At 41.7% G+C, this 15,145-nt stretch overlaps 1 protein-coding gene across 10 annotated transcripts in view; it reads left to right on the top strand.

Moving 5' to 3' along the window:
- Window positions 1-15,145, top strand: part of LOC106809550 (serine/threonine-protein kinase Doa-like) — a 104,828-nt gene that overhangs the window by 23,323 nt on the left and 66,360 nt on the right. For 4 of the 10 annotated variants that reach the window (XR_001393889.1, XM_014812676.1, XM_014812684.1 and 1 more), the window contains exon 4: window positions 11,322-11,444. The exons of 3 other annotated variants lie outside the window; for them this stretch is intronic. Coding sequence is in view for 5 of the 7 variants with exons in the window: in XM_014812676.1 (XP_014668162.1) it covers window positions 11,322-11,444 (123 nt within the window). In the remaining 2 variants the exon portion in view is untranslated. Of the gene's footprint in view, window positions 1-9,607; window positions 10,149-11,321; window positions 11,445-15,145 lie in introns of those variants that run through there. 3 more of the 10 variants (XM_014812698.1, XM_014812706.1, XM_014812726.1) reach the window with 3 other exon arrangements.

The raw sequence follows: 15,145 nt of genomic DNA, 5'->3' as shown, positions 1-15,145 counted from the left end.
AGAGAGAGAGAGAGAGAGAGAGAGAGAGAGAGAGAGAGAGAGAGAGAGAGAGAGAAAGAGAGGAGGGAGAGGGAGGGAGACGAGAGCAGGAGAGAATAAGAGAGGAGGCGAGATGAGAGGAGAGAGGATGGAAGAGAAGGGGGACAGAGAGGGAGGATGAGGAGAGAGAGAGAGGAGAGAGGGAGAGAAAGAGGTCGGAGAGGAGCGGAGAGTGAAGAGGAGAGAGAGAGATGAGAAGAGAGAGAGAGAGAGGATAGATGATGAGAGAGACGAGAGGAGAGAGAGAGATGATGAGAGACGAGAGAGAGAGACGAGAGAAGAGAGAGAGAGAGAGAGAGAGAGAGAGAGAGAGAGAGAGAGAAGCGGATGTGTTATTAGGCAAATGAGGAGAAGGATGTAGTTAACGACTCTCAGTAGAATCAGGACACTGTATCATCGTAGTGCACCATCGAAATATCATGGAGGTCGTCGTGAAGATTCGTTGTCATCATGAGAATTCATCGTGCGCGTCGGCGGCTAATTCTCGTATATCGTTCCTGAATTATTAATAGCCGCGTATTAAACGTACAAAGTGCTGTTTAACTATCGCGAGGGTTAGCTAAGAATGCGGTGTGAATTATTCATAGTGATGCGTTACCATGTGAACTAAAGCAAGTTCCACAGATGTGTCCAGCCGTCTCAGCCTGTGGCAGGAGTTGAGAATGAAATCAGAAGCGGAGGTATAGCTCGTGCCAGGCAGGAGCACTGAGTAAAAAGTGTCACACACCTGGCCGGATTGCTACCACTGCTACTGCGAGTGGGTCCTGTAACTGTAAGTTACCGCTGTGCTCTAGTGTCAGCACGTTATAGACGCAGCACTTGTGATTAGAGGAGAGAAGTCACTATAATTTTTCATCACTTCACTGTGCCACCCGCATGATAAATCGCAGCAGATGAATTTCCAGGAGTAATAAATCAAAATGTGAAAAATTCATTAGTGAATCGCGAGCTTTTTCGACACACACGAACAGGACATGTGCAGAAGCGTGTGCGTAAAGTGCTGTGACAAATGAGGCCTCTCTCTGGTTAATACACGTTTTAGTTCATTTTGCTTGTCGGTGTTTTTCGGCAAGAGCGTTGGAGTGGCAAATGCTGATGGAATCCACAAATTAGGTGCCAGTACGAGGAAGCGAGCACAGTGAGGTCGAACTTCGTTACTAGTCATTTACAGAGAGTTTGCGGCCCGCGTAACCTGGTGTGTTCGCGTTACTGGACATCGACATTGGTCGTTTACTCCCGCGGTCATCGTGGCTCGACGCTAGCTAGCCGAACGGGTTGCTAGCCACGCAAGTGTATCGCGTTAGCACCTCGTCGTCGTTAGTAGGCCACCTTCAGCATGGCTGTGCTGCGATGGCCGTGGGTCAGGTGAGGTGAGATGCTACGCGTGGACGCGAGGACGGTAGCATGTTCTTGCTTGTCACTCCTCTACTGGCTGCGCTCTGCTGTGTGCTCATCTTTGTAGTGCTGATCACAATGAAGTTCACCTGCTTCACGCGCTCGTGGAAGACAGCAAGGAGGAAGGTAACACGCTACGTGTATCGCGAGTCTCTTGTGTGCGAATGTTTGTTACTGTTAGTAGATGTGGTCAGTTACTTGACGTAAATTGTTCCCTCGTGGTTATGATTTTGCATGCTTGTGCAGTTCTGCTGCACTGTTACTGCACAGTTACTGCACTGTTACACACTGTTACAGTTACTGCACAGTTACTGCACTGTGGCACAACCGCACGGATATAGTTGTTAGCAGGCTGCTTCCCGTAGACGCTGTCGTTCTGAAGGACATTTATCTACCTATATCCCAAATAGCACTACCCGTGTTTGGATGTGATTTGAAACCGGATTAGGATTCAGTCGTTGCACTAGATTTCCATCTATTTTTGCAGCAGTAATTTGCATCATCAATCGTAGACGTTCTTTATTGCGTGGCAGTATTTTTTGCAGCCGATTGCGTTGACAAATCGTGCCACTCTAACATCACGGCAGTATATCACACTTACGCGCACAGTTGCAAACAGCACAAGCTTTCACGTTGGCTTTACCCGCATCGTGTCGGTTGTATTGCCCTTACCCCCAAGAGTATATGCACTTAGGCGAGCGTTTCATCTTGAACATAATGTGAAAACTCGTGCTATCAAATATTTGGGTCTTTTAATGTTTATAAATGATTTTCTGTCTGTTGCATAATTTCTGAAATATCATAATGGCGGATGGGGATTTAAGCTACAGCAAGTGGGGTTCCATATATGAAATTAATCGAGAAAGTTCGAATTAATCGCACGTTTTGCATTAGGAAATTGTATAATACACATTGAAAGGTAAAATAAGCGTCATCCCGATTGACCACACGTTGTGTGTGCACCTCTGCACTGATACCTTATTCGTTCTGTATACATTTGTGTTTACATTGTATATAAATTGTATTACACATATGTTACATACGTTATATATGTTGCTGATTACAATAATGTACTGCCGACTTTATAGATTGATTTTGAGCACAGGCACTTGAAGCGTTTCAATAAAATATAGTAAATGTATGTGTGGGTATGTGTATGGGGGTATGGGGTGGGTGTGTGTGTATGTGTATGTGTAAATAGATTTCGTATTTATTTAGCATTATATTTTATTGAAACGCTTCAAGTGCCTGTGATTTTTAGGACCGTGCAACGCGGGCATCCATCGAGCTAATTTCCCCGAGAATAAAAAGCTATCACAGTACAACAACAGTATAACAGACGACACGTTATAGGAGTTAGCATATGTCCTAGCTGCCAGTTCTGTTTAAACTTGCCCTTTGCCAGAAAATTCCCACATCCCCATGCATGTCACTGCATGTCTTCGTCCTCTAAGGCTTGAGAAACGCAGGTTAAAAATGGCGTCGGAATGCAAAAGTAAAACTCAAAACAAAATACATGTTATGGACATATAGACATTTGTTTCTACGGGTTCTCATAGATTTAAATCAGCATTGATGCGCATTACGCGAAGCGAATACTACATGTTTACCACAGATCTCGGGGGACGGGATTGAGTTTGAGTTTGAATTCTAAATCGAATTACCCAGTACTATAACTTATGATGACAATTGTGTCATATGTCATAAGGAATCCTAGCAATCCAGACTTTTCTTTACAATCTTGTAAATATTCGTGATTTTGGCTGGCACATGAGCCTGCAATTCAAGTGCTACAAATTGATGTTATCGAATCAACATTACAATTTGCATATCAACTGCATTAAGACCAGGCAAAAGTATCTGCTGTTTAATTATAGGATATATCATTGATGGAAATGGAAACAATATAAATTGTTCTCGCCGAGCTTACTTGATGTGCAGCGACGATCAATCGGTCAGTTGACCCAGAGGGTTTTGACTGATTTTAATGTCGATTCTCTAAAATCCAAACAGTAAATAATCAACGATATTATATCAATAAAAAATATGATTGACTTGTGTTAACTTAATTTTGGTAAACGGGGATCGTACAATTAGACTTAGATCGCGTTTATAGACTCTGAAGCGAAGATTTTACTGAGGATTGTATGATCTGTAGTGTACTACTAGGGTGTATGTAGTACATACGGCCAGTACACGCAGATGACAAGATGATGACATTTTGGTGGTGAATACCCGCTTTGTAATTTTTACTAGCTATAGACCGTTCTTTTATAATACCTTAGTATAATTACTCAATAGTTGGCGTTCGAAGGTATCTTCTGTTTATTAAACACTATAAAGCAATTATCAAGAAACATGCTAATTTTGATAACCCCGTTTCCAAATCTGGATCTATCTGTATGAAACTATATTGATAAAAATGACCACGAAAATTATTTTTTTCTGTGTCTAAAAAGTCGAAGCAGCTAGAAATATCACGTTGTAGGCAACATTCCCCCAAGCCCACCAAGGGATTTCGTTTCGACTCCATAAGGTATATTTCATTGCGCCAATGAATGAGATGCGTAAACGTGTGTGTGTTATGCCAGTGCTATTCAACCGGGGTGAACGGTGCACCCTAGGGTGAATGAAATTTGGATTGGGGTGAATGGGGAAGATAGGGTGAATGGGGGTGAATGAGATTTAGGAACGGTCAACGACGGTATTTTCGCCTGGTATTTTCAAACGAGAGCCTGGCTCCATCTAAACTCGCCCTACACCTCAAGAACAAACATCCCGAACACCAGAACAAGAGCAAAGAATTTTTCGAGGCCGAGCTGAAGGCGTTCTGGAGTCAACAATCTTCTTTTGAAAGCGTGGTGTTAGTAGCCAACAAGGAGAAGCCGCTGGTGAGGGCATCACTGGAAATGGCTCTCGTGATGATGCAAGCGAAACGACCATACACCGAACTCGAGACCGTGGTTCTGCCCTGCCTGAAGATTGCTGCTAAAATTATTCACGGAGGAGACGAGGCTGTGAAGAAGGTGGACAAGCTTGCTCTGTCCGACACTACCACTCGCCGCCGGTGCAAGATGGTTGCTGATGACTTGAAAGATCAGCTTTTCAAGAAACTACACCAAGCTGTCTGTTACGGTCTTCAACTTGATGCAAGTGCAGTTGATCGTTTATTGCCATATCCCCGACTTGGAGAAGGGAACTCTCGTCGACCACTACGTGTGCTGTGTACCGGTAGGAGTCGAAACCACTGCGCAAGCAATTTTTGACAAGCTGACTGAGTTCTTGGATAAAGGGGATGTGCAATTGGATAAATGCAAGGCTATGACCACAGACGGAGCAGCGGCAATGACTGGACGAGTGAACGGGCTTGTCAAAAAAAACCAAGCTGTGTCGCCAACTTGCGTCGCCACACACTGTATGATTCACAGAGAAGCCTTGGCTGCAAAGCCGATAGGATCGGACAAGACCGAGAAGAATGAACTGGTACTGGAGGACGTTGTGAAGACGTGAATGCAGTGAAAGCCAACACGAAGAAGCATCGGATGTTCAGTAAAACTTTGCAAGGACATGGATCCGAATATTTCGAACTGCTCTACCACAGTGGCGTTCGCTGAGTTATCAAGGTGGGGAAAGCTGCTAACCGAGTTCTGGCTTTCGGCAGAAGAATTGCACAGTATTTTTCACGGAGCAAGCAGACGAGAAGGCTGTGCTCGGTTTCAACGATGACTTTTGGCGTGTCGTTCAGCAGGTGTGGCCTATTTGGCTGCAGATGTCTTCCGGCCACCTGAACAAGTTGAACCTTGGGCTCTCAAGGAAATTGATGGCGACGTGATTCATTACGATTTCTAAGGTACACGCGCTTCGAAAAGAGATCGAACAGTGGAACAGAAGGTTGAGAATGCTGATTTTTCGGACTTTCTTAGCTACAGACTCTTTCATGCGAGGATCCAACTTGGTGGTGCATGGAGATGAAGAGGAGTCGTTGCCAGACCAGTGTAACTAAATGGTGGTCGACCACCTCACACTGCCTTCAATCGATTTCAACAAATACTTTCCGAAGAAGGAGAAGCACGGAGAATTGCCAAAAAAGCAGTGGAAATCAATTCCTTTTGTGCGGTGGCTCTGACGAAGCGAAAGATGTTAGCAAACGCGCCAGACCGCACCTCGTCCAGAACCCGTTAACTTCAGACTTTTGGAGACATTACAGTGCACTTCTGGAATATCACTGCTACCCATCCCCGGGTACCAACAAATCACTGAAGAAGCTGTAAGCGCCCTCGTAGCAATGCCCAGCTCCTACCTTTGCAAAAAGAAATTTTCAGCCCTGGCGGGCATCAAGACCAAGCAGCGAGCCTCAATTGAAGACGTGGACACGCTCATGAGAGGGGCGCTATCAGAACTCGAGCCCAGATTTGACAAAATCGCGGACAGCATACAACAACAGCCGTCACATTAGTTCGTACGGTTAGGTTAGGTTAGGACAGTACTGGGTTAGGACTTAGTTAAGCATTGCAGTTTCAAAAGTAATAAAAAAAATGGATAATGGGATAGTGGGGTGAATGACTTCAGAAGTCGAGTCGCTAGGGGTGAACAAGTTCAAAAAAGGTTGAATAGCACTGTGTTATGCAGTTTGCCCCGTGCATGTTGTCACCCTATAGCTGTATGGTTATTGCTCTATTTTGCCTGTCTGAAAATAGTTTACAGTTACTTAATTTGGACGAAATTCATGTGGTACGTGGCATATGGCGAATAAGCTGACTTTCGGAATTGAACCAGGGGAACAGCTGTGAGGCATCCTAGGCATAAGGAGTAAGGTTATCACAATGTCCATCCTCCCTACACTCACACGACTGGTAAAGTCGATTGATTTCCAACTTAACATTTTCGATAGAAAATCGATGGAAAGAGTCAAGTAGCGATTTGAGTGCAAATATTGAGTCTTGATAATTTACTAATGCTGTTTCTTGAATCAATGTAAGCTTAAGAGCTGTGTTGGTGAAGCTAAAATCGATATCAAGTGAGATAGGTCATTTATATTTCCTCTGCGTATTGTTGTCTATTGTCTGTTGACTAATCCAAGTTTACATTGAAATGTAAAAAAAAAAACTTATAAAAGCGAGTACTGTACATGTCTCATTTCTATTGACGAAGAATTAAAATTGAAGTATTACCTGCCTGTGTGTGCCTTACGTGCCTAAGCAACTGCAAACGGTAGCATAATTCTTCACAATTTTGTACTAATTCCGTAGTATTGTAACATCATTGTCAAATATCAAGCACCTCAGAAAAGTGCATGGTGAAAGAACTGCAATTATATGTATTCTTTTATGAAAGGTTCTATTCATTGAATAAAGAAATAGATATACTATTCATAAATCTGAGCTATTGTTGAAACGGTTAAAAGTCCCTGAACGTGTTATATATAGGTATGAAAATATAGCAACGAATTGTCCTTTTCTGTCACTTACCTCTAAAGGTTTTTAGAAGGGAAGTAATTTTCCTGTTTTAATTGTTTCGCCCAATATTACTTGTCGGAGGTGTTGTGAATAGTTTTATTTCGAATCGGATACCTAACCACAAATTTAATTAATGACATCTATACTTGGAATTCAGCCTGCCGAGTTACAGTATGAATGCTATACAAGCTAGGAATAAACGCGGCTATATGTATCGTGCAGTTCGCGTGATAACTGCACTAGGCAATAGCCATTAGCACCATTCCAGCCTCTATACCCTACGAGTTTCACTTACAGTGCAAATTAATATCCTCGAACGGATTTTGTCTGCATTCGCTTGATTTCGATATCAGCTGCCGGCATTGTCTATTCGTCGCTACTGAATGCCAAGTAAAGGTTATTTTGCTGATACAAAAATTTTCAGTTCATGGAAGAAAAGTGAAGTCGAACAATTCTACCTGCAATGATGTAGCGCTATGTTTCCATGGCTGAATGTCACATCGGTTGTGTGATTGCCACGTGAAAAGCAGTCATGAATCTTCCGGCGTTATATTGGTTTTGATTTGATCTGCTTTTCCGGAAACTTTTATGTGTTTCGATTAAACATTCATTGAGGAGAATGTTCCGCGCAATGTTCGCATTCAAAGTCGCAGCGTAGAGGCACAGGCGGTAATAACGCTGAGCGTATATCGTTAACTGCTCGGTTCGGTTGTTTAGTACGTGCACTTGCCACCAGGGTGGATTTAAGCAACTTAGTGCTCGTGTAGCCGTGATGTACAGATTCCGTGCGCATATCTCTGCTACTGTTTGTCCTTCTTTAATTGCGATCTCAGTAAGGCGGCATACATCCAGATGGGTCCCTGTAGTGTGGCCGGATGCATGGCTAGCGTTTGCCACACGCTATAATATATACGAGCGAGCGAGTAATGTGCGCGTAGAGCCGATCGGGTGATACTGCTCTATCACACGTTGTAAACATTGCCGTACTGTGCGTAGCTGTTATTTAATTTGCATTCTTAATTATTTCACACATTGTCTCTGGTCTTTGTAGTGTAATTAGCGGTTGTAGTATAATTAATGTTTAGCTTTCCCAACAAAAATATCACATCTTGCAGACATTTTATGGTTATGTGGTAATTTTGACATTAGCAAGGGCATTATGAACCCTATGATGGCTTTTATGCGGTTGGTATAGCTAACAGCGCGAGTCGGATGAAATGTGTCAGGAATTATGCGTTTCAGGCAGAGCAGCTAATAGGGAATATGATCTAGTCTGACACTGCCTGTTTGGTTAACCTCATAGCCTGATTACAGTTGGTATGACATATGGTAACTAATATATGTGTGTGGTGCTATGGGTGGAGAACGTTTGGTAAAGGTTACAATTTCAATCTGGAATTTCAACCTGGGGGGGGGCCGGCCGGGTCATTGGCCTGAAGATGCATAGTGGTCGGAGGGGTTGCTTAAATCATAGAACGTAGTATATTTATTATATGTAATATATTTCTGAGGGAGCGTGAATATTGTAACGGATAATGATGTAGTTGGTGGTTCTTTGAATATTTTCGCCTCATGATCTGGTGAGTTTATGGCGATTTTTTTAATACTGATATCACAGGCGTATCTGCTCACAGCATTCTCTGGGTAACTTAATTGTAATACGGTGTGGATATATTTTTGTTTATGATAGGCGTTTGGTGCTGAATATGGAAACAGAGAGAGCATATATTTCGAACGTTACCAAAATTAATGTGTACCAGAAATCTTACACGCGCTCCAAGCTTACACATAGTGGCGCTGCAATCTTACGATGTGTTTTTTAATTTCCTCGTTGGTTACTTGTGAGCTTCAATACAATCGTTACACACGACTTACTTCAACAAGCCGCGGTTGTTGTTCGCCGTGTGGCGCGTGTTTGGCAAGCTTGGCGGCACGGGAGCCGGCTATACTTTGTCGAGGAAACCGGAGAGCATCACTATAGTTTAGTACCGCTAGCATCTGTTCGACTGGAGAGCAAGAGCATATACCCTGCTCATCTCAGGGCCACTATACGTCCTGACTTTCGAGGCCGAAAAATTTTCTTCGAACAATGCTGGTCGCGATATAATCATGAGGAAATCATTTTTCAAAATCTTATATCTTTAGTTTTCACTTTTTCCACTTTTAGTGGCAATAATAGGTTATTTATCAGGTTACAATACTAGATTTCTGTGCAAGTGTTGTGTTGCGCTGTGTTGTTGCTACATTACACCTGATGCACCAAGTGCAGTGTAAAAACGATACAACGTTGCTAGTCAAGATGCTCTGCGAAGAAAACATGTTGACAACGCGTTATTTGTAGACAGACCACGATCGAGGCCATGGCTACGTCAGCGGGCATGTGTCCGTACTTAATTTTTAAAACTAGTTCGTCTCTAGGGAATGCGTGCGTACGTGTACAAGAAGGCATGCTTAAGTGAGACTACATGAACTCTGCATCCCCTTCCCGTAAAAACCAGGATGACCGTCTGCACCTTTGTCTCCAGAATTCACGCGTGTACGCGCTCACCGACCAAAGAAATTGTTTTAACATATAGCATCTTGTTTTCGGTAAATTCCGTCGGTAGGCAGCGTTGCAGACGCGGTTATATTCGCTACTCGTTAGCTGGCAGATGTGAACTCTGCATGTGGAGCCAAGACACCAGATCTAGGGTCGGCCCGTTGGTGGGATGGGTAGAGCGTGCCTCATTGCTGGTGATTGATGCTGCGGGTCTGTGACGCAGAGTGGCTTGGCACACGCGTGCCTTACGCCCGTAACATCACGAGCACTTGGTAGGGTATTTTTGGTTCTAGCGGCTGTGTTTTGGGCCATGCTCCCCTGCTGGCGCTACTTTTCTGATACGCTCGAATCCGTGTAACGTGCGTGGCCGCGGAGTACTGCCGCAAGCGGCGGCTACTTCGAATTGCTTCTCGTGACACTGCAATCTAGCGATGGGGACGAGAATTGCAGCGGTTTATAGTGGACACACGCAGAGACTCTGGATATGGTTCTAGAAGAATATGTTTGTATAGTTGCCACTGCCATACGTCCAAGTTTACTGTACTGCAGCTGTGGTGGATCGTTCGTCATTTGGGGAATCTTAATGTGTCCTCGCTGTTAAATCTGCATGTGATATATTTGCTCTGTGAAGCCAGATGACGGAAATAGTTCGTAAGATGGGAGATTGTAAGACGTACATAAGTACCTACCGCTTCCTACCGACCTCGAAAAGTCGAGATGTAAGTTAGAGTGGCTTCCTAACAGCATCAATACTGGCATTCCTCGGGCCTTTGTTGGTATCAGTTTACCAGTATGTGCTCCTGAGCTTGTCTCAGTACAACAATACTTGGTATATATATACTTGTTTTGTAAATAACACGTAATACGGCTAGTAATACTCAGTAATAGCATTGTTTCGATGCATGAATCTGTTGAGTCTGGTTTCTTTAGAGCGAGCACAGGTAGGTACATGATATTCACGCCATGTGCGCACGTGCTTCAGTCGTGAACATCTTCCTTGCTAGATCTGAAATATAATTTAATGAAGGTACCGCATGACTGTTCAGAACGTATTGAACGCACTGTTCTTCTGTGCATAGTGATGAAACTGGAATGCGACAGTTTTTTTTGTTCATGAGGCTTCTTGCACCTTCGCTTGCAATCAAAAAGAAAGTGTAAAGGGTTCACTATACACTAGTATATATACGGTTGATATACACTAGTATATTCTACGAAAATATGTCACACGGATGGAAAGGAGGGATTCTTTGTATATTTTAAAAACATTTATTGTTGTAACATACAGATATATGTAGTGGGAATGCTTGCTTGTGTTGGTCAGAAGAAAGAGAGGCTATTTAAAAAAAGAGCTTTCTGAAACATTTATTTAGTTTGATCTATTTTTATTTATCATAGAAAATAACTTGTAGAAAGTAACTTGTAAATTGGTTTAAGAGTTTTCTACTTCAGAATACATAGCAGTGTGACTAACTTGTGTTTGTAAGACAACTTAACCAGAACCTTTTAATTTTACTAATTTTCTGGCAGCATAAAATATTCGAATCATTTTAAGATTCACTAATTTTTTCTCGTAGTGGAGGTTTAGACTAATGATGTAGGCATTCCTTGCCACCTGGGCATTTTGTTGTGTCATATCATCTGATTTTTCGATGCTTTATAGACGCAAATCATAACTGTACATGATAATAATGTGCTCCACAGGAATGAGTTCAACAGACAATTCTCTTCATTAAGGCACTGCTCGTTTCTCACTCGTGTGGTGTACTAGCTCTTGCTATAGTTAGAGCCTGCATGGGCTTCAATGTGTAGATGGAGATGCAGCTATTTGAGTTACGAGAGTAGAGAATCCTGTTGTGTGATTTATCAAGCGGAAAATTTTTATTTTCTCTAAGGAGAAACATGAAAAGTTTCCCCAGTTCCAAACGGCCCGCTTTCCAATTCTAAGTTTTGGCCAGTCGAAGACTTTTGCTGTTGCGGATGGAAGGAAGCGCCCTGTACTGCTGACAAAGTTTATCGTAAGTTCATCATCATCCTCTCACATCTTGACAGATACCACTGAAATAGAAACCCCGTTTTTGGCATGGGAGGGAGTTCAATGGAGTTTATTCTTCACACTCTGTTTATCCCTCGTAACATTCTTCGCCGTCTGTTGTCTTTCCATATTTCCGTTTGTAATAACCTTAGTGAGAAACTATAGCCAACAGAGGTAGGTACTGAGTGAATTAAGGCAATGACACTATATAGCGAAAAGGACTTATCACAACCAGAATCGATTAATATTAACCGTGATTGTCAGCATGAAATTTGCAGTCATGTGCTAGCTATATCGCTTTCATTTGCGGATTGCGGCTGTGTAGTTTCTATTGACTATATATTCTGGAGCCTAGGTAGAATTAACATAAATAGGATAACAGCATTCAGGCAGCATAAATAATTGTATGTAATTTTTGTAATGCATTAATCAGTGTTAGGTATGTGCTTAAAATAGCGTAAACCTAAAAAACATTTATTTTGGCTATAGTTGCAGTAAGTCTTTTTCTCTATATGTGTTTGCCTAAATTGAGATTTTCACTTTAGAACACATTCCATGCTATATTCCTTTACCCTTACCTGTCTCTAGTGTGTAGCAATCTTCTAAAGACACGAATACCTCAACAAAACCATCTTAATTTCATTGTTGGTGTTTTGGTAATAGCATTTAAACGTATCGACACAGTATTTTTATGCTCCTCTGATATCTACTATGGTCACAGCATTTCGTGAGTCATTAAACAATATCACAAATAAGAGAATTGGTCGTAAATTGTGAAGAAATACAGCACTCTCACACGTGCTTTTCAGCGGATAGACAAACAAACGGTCAAGAGTTTCGACCGAGATCGCCAATACTCCTTTCCTGTATGCATATCTCAATGTCTTGCCAATGCGTGTATAGGCTCTCCCGGCAATCATGCTTCACCTATAGAATCTAATTGCTCTGCCTTCGCATTGTACTATCAGGACAGCAGGCTGTGGTTGGAGAGAAAAGTTGAATGAGTTCAGCAGTTGATTTTGCAAAAGGAAAAGCATCTGCAACAGTTAAACATGATTTCAGGCCATTATTCTTTTTAACAGCTCGTTTGAGGCTAGACGGGACGCTTCTAAACCGAACATTTCACAGTGTCATTATAGACACTGAGGTGTTTGCAGACTATTGACAGGAAGCCTTCATAGAAGTTTCCTCATCGAACTCAATCGGTCTTTTAAACATTTTGGGGTAATCATTGGAGAACACGTACACCACATAAATGCCATAGTGATATTTTGTAATTTCAGAAGACAATAACAAAATGCATTCTTGCAGTTTGTAGTTTAAGTTATCGTCGCGTGTTGGACACACTAAATGAAAACAGTACATAATGCCGGCATTACAGTATAGTCAGGCTGTTTCTTTAGTATGATTTGTAGGAGTACTCGCCTTGCATGTCTGAGCAATAATTGAATTCTGATATATGTCGGCGCAGAAAGTTACTCGCAGTCGTAATGAAGAGCACGTTCTTACTCTGGCAGCGATTCTGCTAAGTTTATTAAACATCCCCAACCAGCGAGCGGGTGGTGCGGGGCTGGCACCCAGCTTTTTTTACTGCATCCAGATGCACCATGTGTCTCGGCTGCCTTCAAACTGATTAAATTTGGTTCAGTGATTCTGTGGCGTCAGCGGTAGCGGTAGCGGCGGCTGCAGGCCATCAGCAGCAGTAGCAGCAGTAGCCGTAACAGTAGCGCCAACATCAGCAGTCCCGGTAACCTTCACGTGATATGTATAGGTAGAGTGACTGTACGAAGGCTAATGTAAGGCAGTTAACGTTTTTATATGAAGTTCGTAGTCCATATCCGAGTTAACAGAAACTATTAATGAAAGATGAAATCTTGCTATCATTTATCATCGTAAATAATTTAAAAGCTTCCGGTGCACAGTAGGTGAAAATAAATTTCAGCCGAGAGGCAGCACAAGCAATATTGCCATCCATAACACTAAACTATATCCAAGGCAATGTGGCATAAACGTAAAACCCAGTTTAACTGAAAGTAATGTTGAAAGTCACAGGCATGCAGCAGCACGAAATGATAGAGTTCTGTACGCTATGCGTGGCGGATGAGATAATATACCCTCTCGTGAATGATGTTTTCCTCGTGTTCAGCTTCTGCCAATGTTTGTGGTGACTAGCATTATCCAGCATTGTGACATTTTGATCGCTTCTTTATAGCTCTAGGTGTCATTGAGCAAAGCTCGTTACAGGAGTGAATTAAAGTGCAGATATAATAAACATTTTACTTAATCGCGAGTAATTATAACTTTCCATATAAAACAAATACTTGTATCTAACAATGAAGCTGTCTGTACATCCTCACCAAGCCACTCCTTCCTTTAGAGTTTTAGTAAATGTAGATTTGCACTGCATGCATTACCCTCTCTTCGCTGTACGTGTCTTGTGTGGGATTTCTTTTTGTTTTCTCTGCATGTTTATGTGTTTATATATATGGTGTGTGGTACCTACAAGTCAATGACCATCGTTAAACTGATGGGTAAGTTGTATCATTTTATTTGAAATTGCAAGCTGTAAATTCATATCCTTTATAGCAGTATTTCGAAAAGAAACTGAAATATTAACTTTGATGTAAAATTTAATGTAGTTAAAATTACATTCATAATAGGACCATGATAATGCTATTGTTTTGTTGAGATTGCAGTATAGAGGTTTGTAACATTCTTATTTTAAGTTTAATACAAAATGGCACATTTTTGCAGCTTTCAGGGACGATTGGATTGCAGGAATGGCTGTCGTAGTTTGCATCTTAATGTTGCCGCGTCACAGTGTCCTCCCAGGCATGTCCCTATTACCTAAATGCATTGAATACCAAATGATAAAGCATGCTTCACATGCATGAAATTCATAGAAATATATTTAAGAGAAAACATCCCAAACTGTCCTTGCAGCGATATATTAAAAAAACACCACCACTAGGTCATTAGCAGCAAATACACACTGCAAAATAAATTGCAAGCCATTTCTCTATGGTAACTCGATTATATAAATGATGAGCTTATAAGGCATAGAGCTAGCTCAAGTCCTAAAATTGTTTAATTGTAATCATTATAATGAATAATTTATATATATACTCCAAAAATGATTCTATTTTTAAAATGAAAAATGCATGTTGTAGTTGACTTCTCCTGATCTTCTATGTGTGATCAGTTTAAATACTAGCTTCTAGATATAGATCCTGATATCATTGTAATTTATTCACTTTATTTTTAGAAGGTAGTGTTTAAACTTAGAAGACCCCCGCTCACACACACGCACACACGCGCGCGCGCATACGTACGTGTACGCACACACCTCCCAATGTATCGTGGAAATTTTGTGAGATAACTACTATAAATATCAACCAGGTTATATATAGTTATCCGTATTACCCATGGTAACATACATTAAATTGCATGTTCCTATATACACGTGTGCTGTAAAGTGATATAATCAAAAATAGCCCCATATCATTATCTACTATGTGCGAAGTAAAACCGCTAATTAATGTAAAATTAACCGAGTGAATGATAATCCGAAGAGACCTTTTGAAGTGTTAGTTATGCTCCTCATACCTTACAAGAGTTGCAGGTTTCGATCTATGCAGCCTCTTTGAAACTAACTATCAATCTTAGAATGGTACGTACGTCAAC

This window comes from Priapulus caudatus, unplaced genomic scaffold (genome assembly GCF_000485595.1).
Source record: "Priapulus caudatus unplaced genomic scaffold, Priapulus_caudatus-5.0.1 Scaffold15, whole genome shotgun sequence".
Taxonomy (NCBI): domain Eukaryota; kingdom Metazoa; phylum Priapulida; class Priapulimorpha; order Priapulimorphida; family Priapulidae; genus Priapulus; species Priapulus caudatus.
The sequence above is the reverse complement of the archived record's forward strand: the minus strand, read 5'-3'. Positions and strand labels throughout refer to the sequence as shown.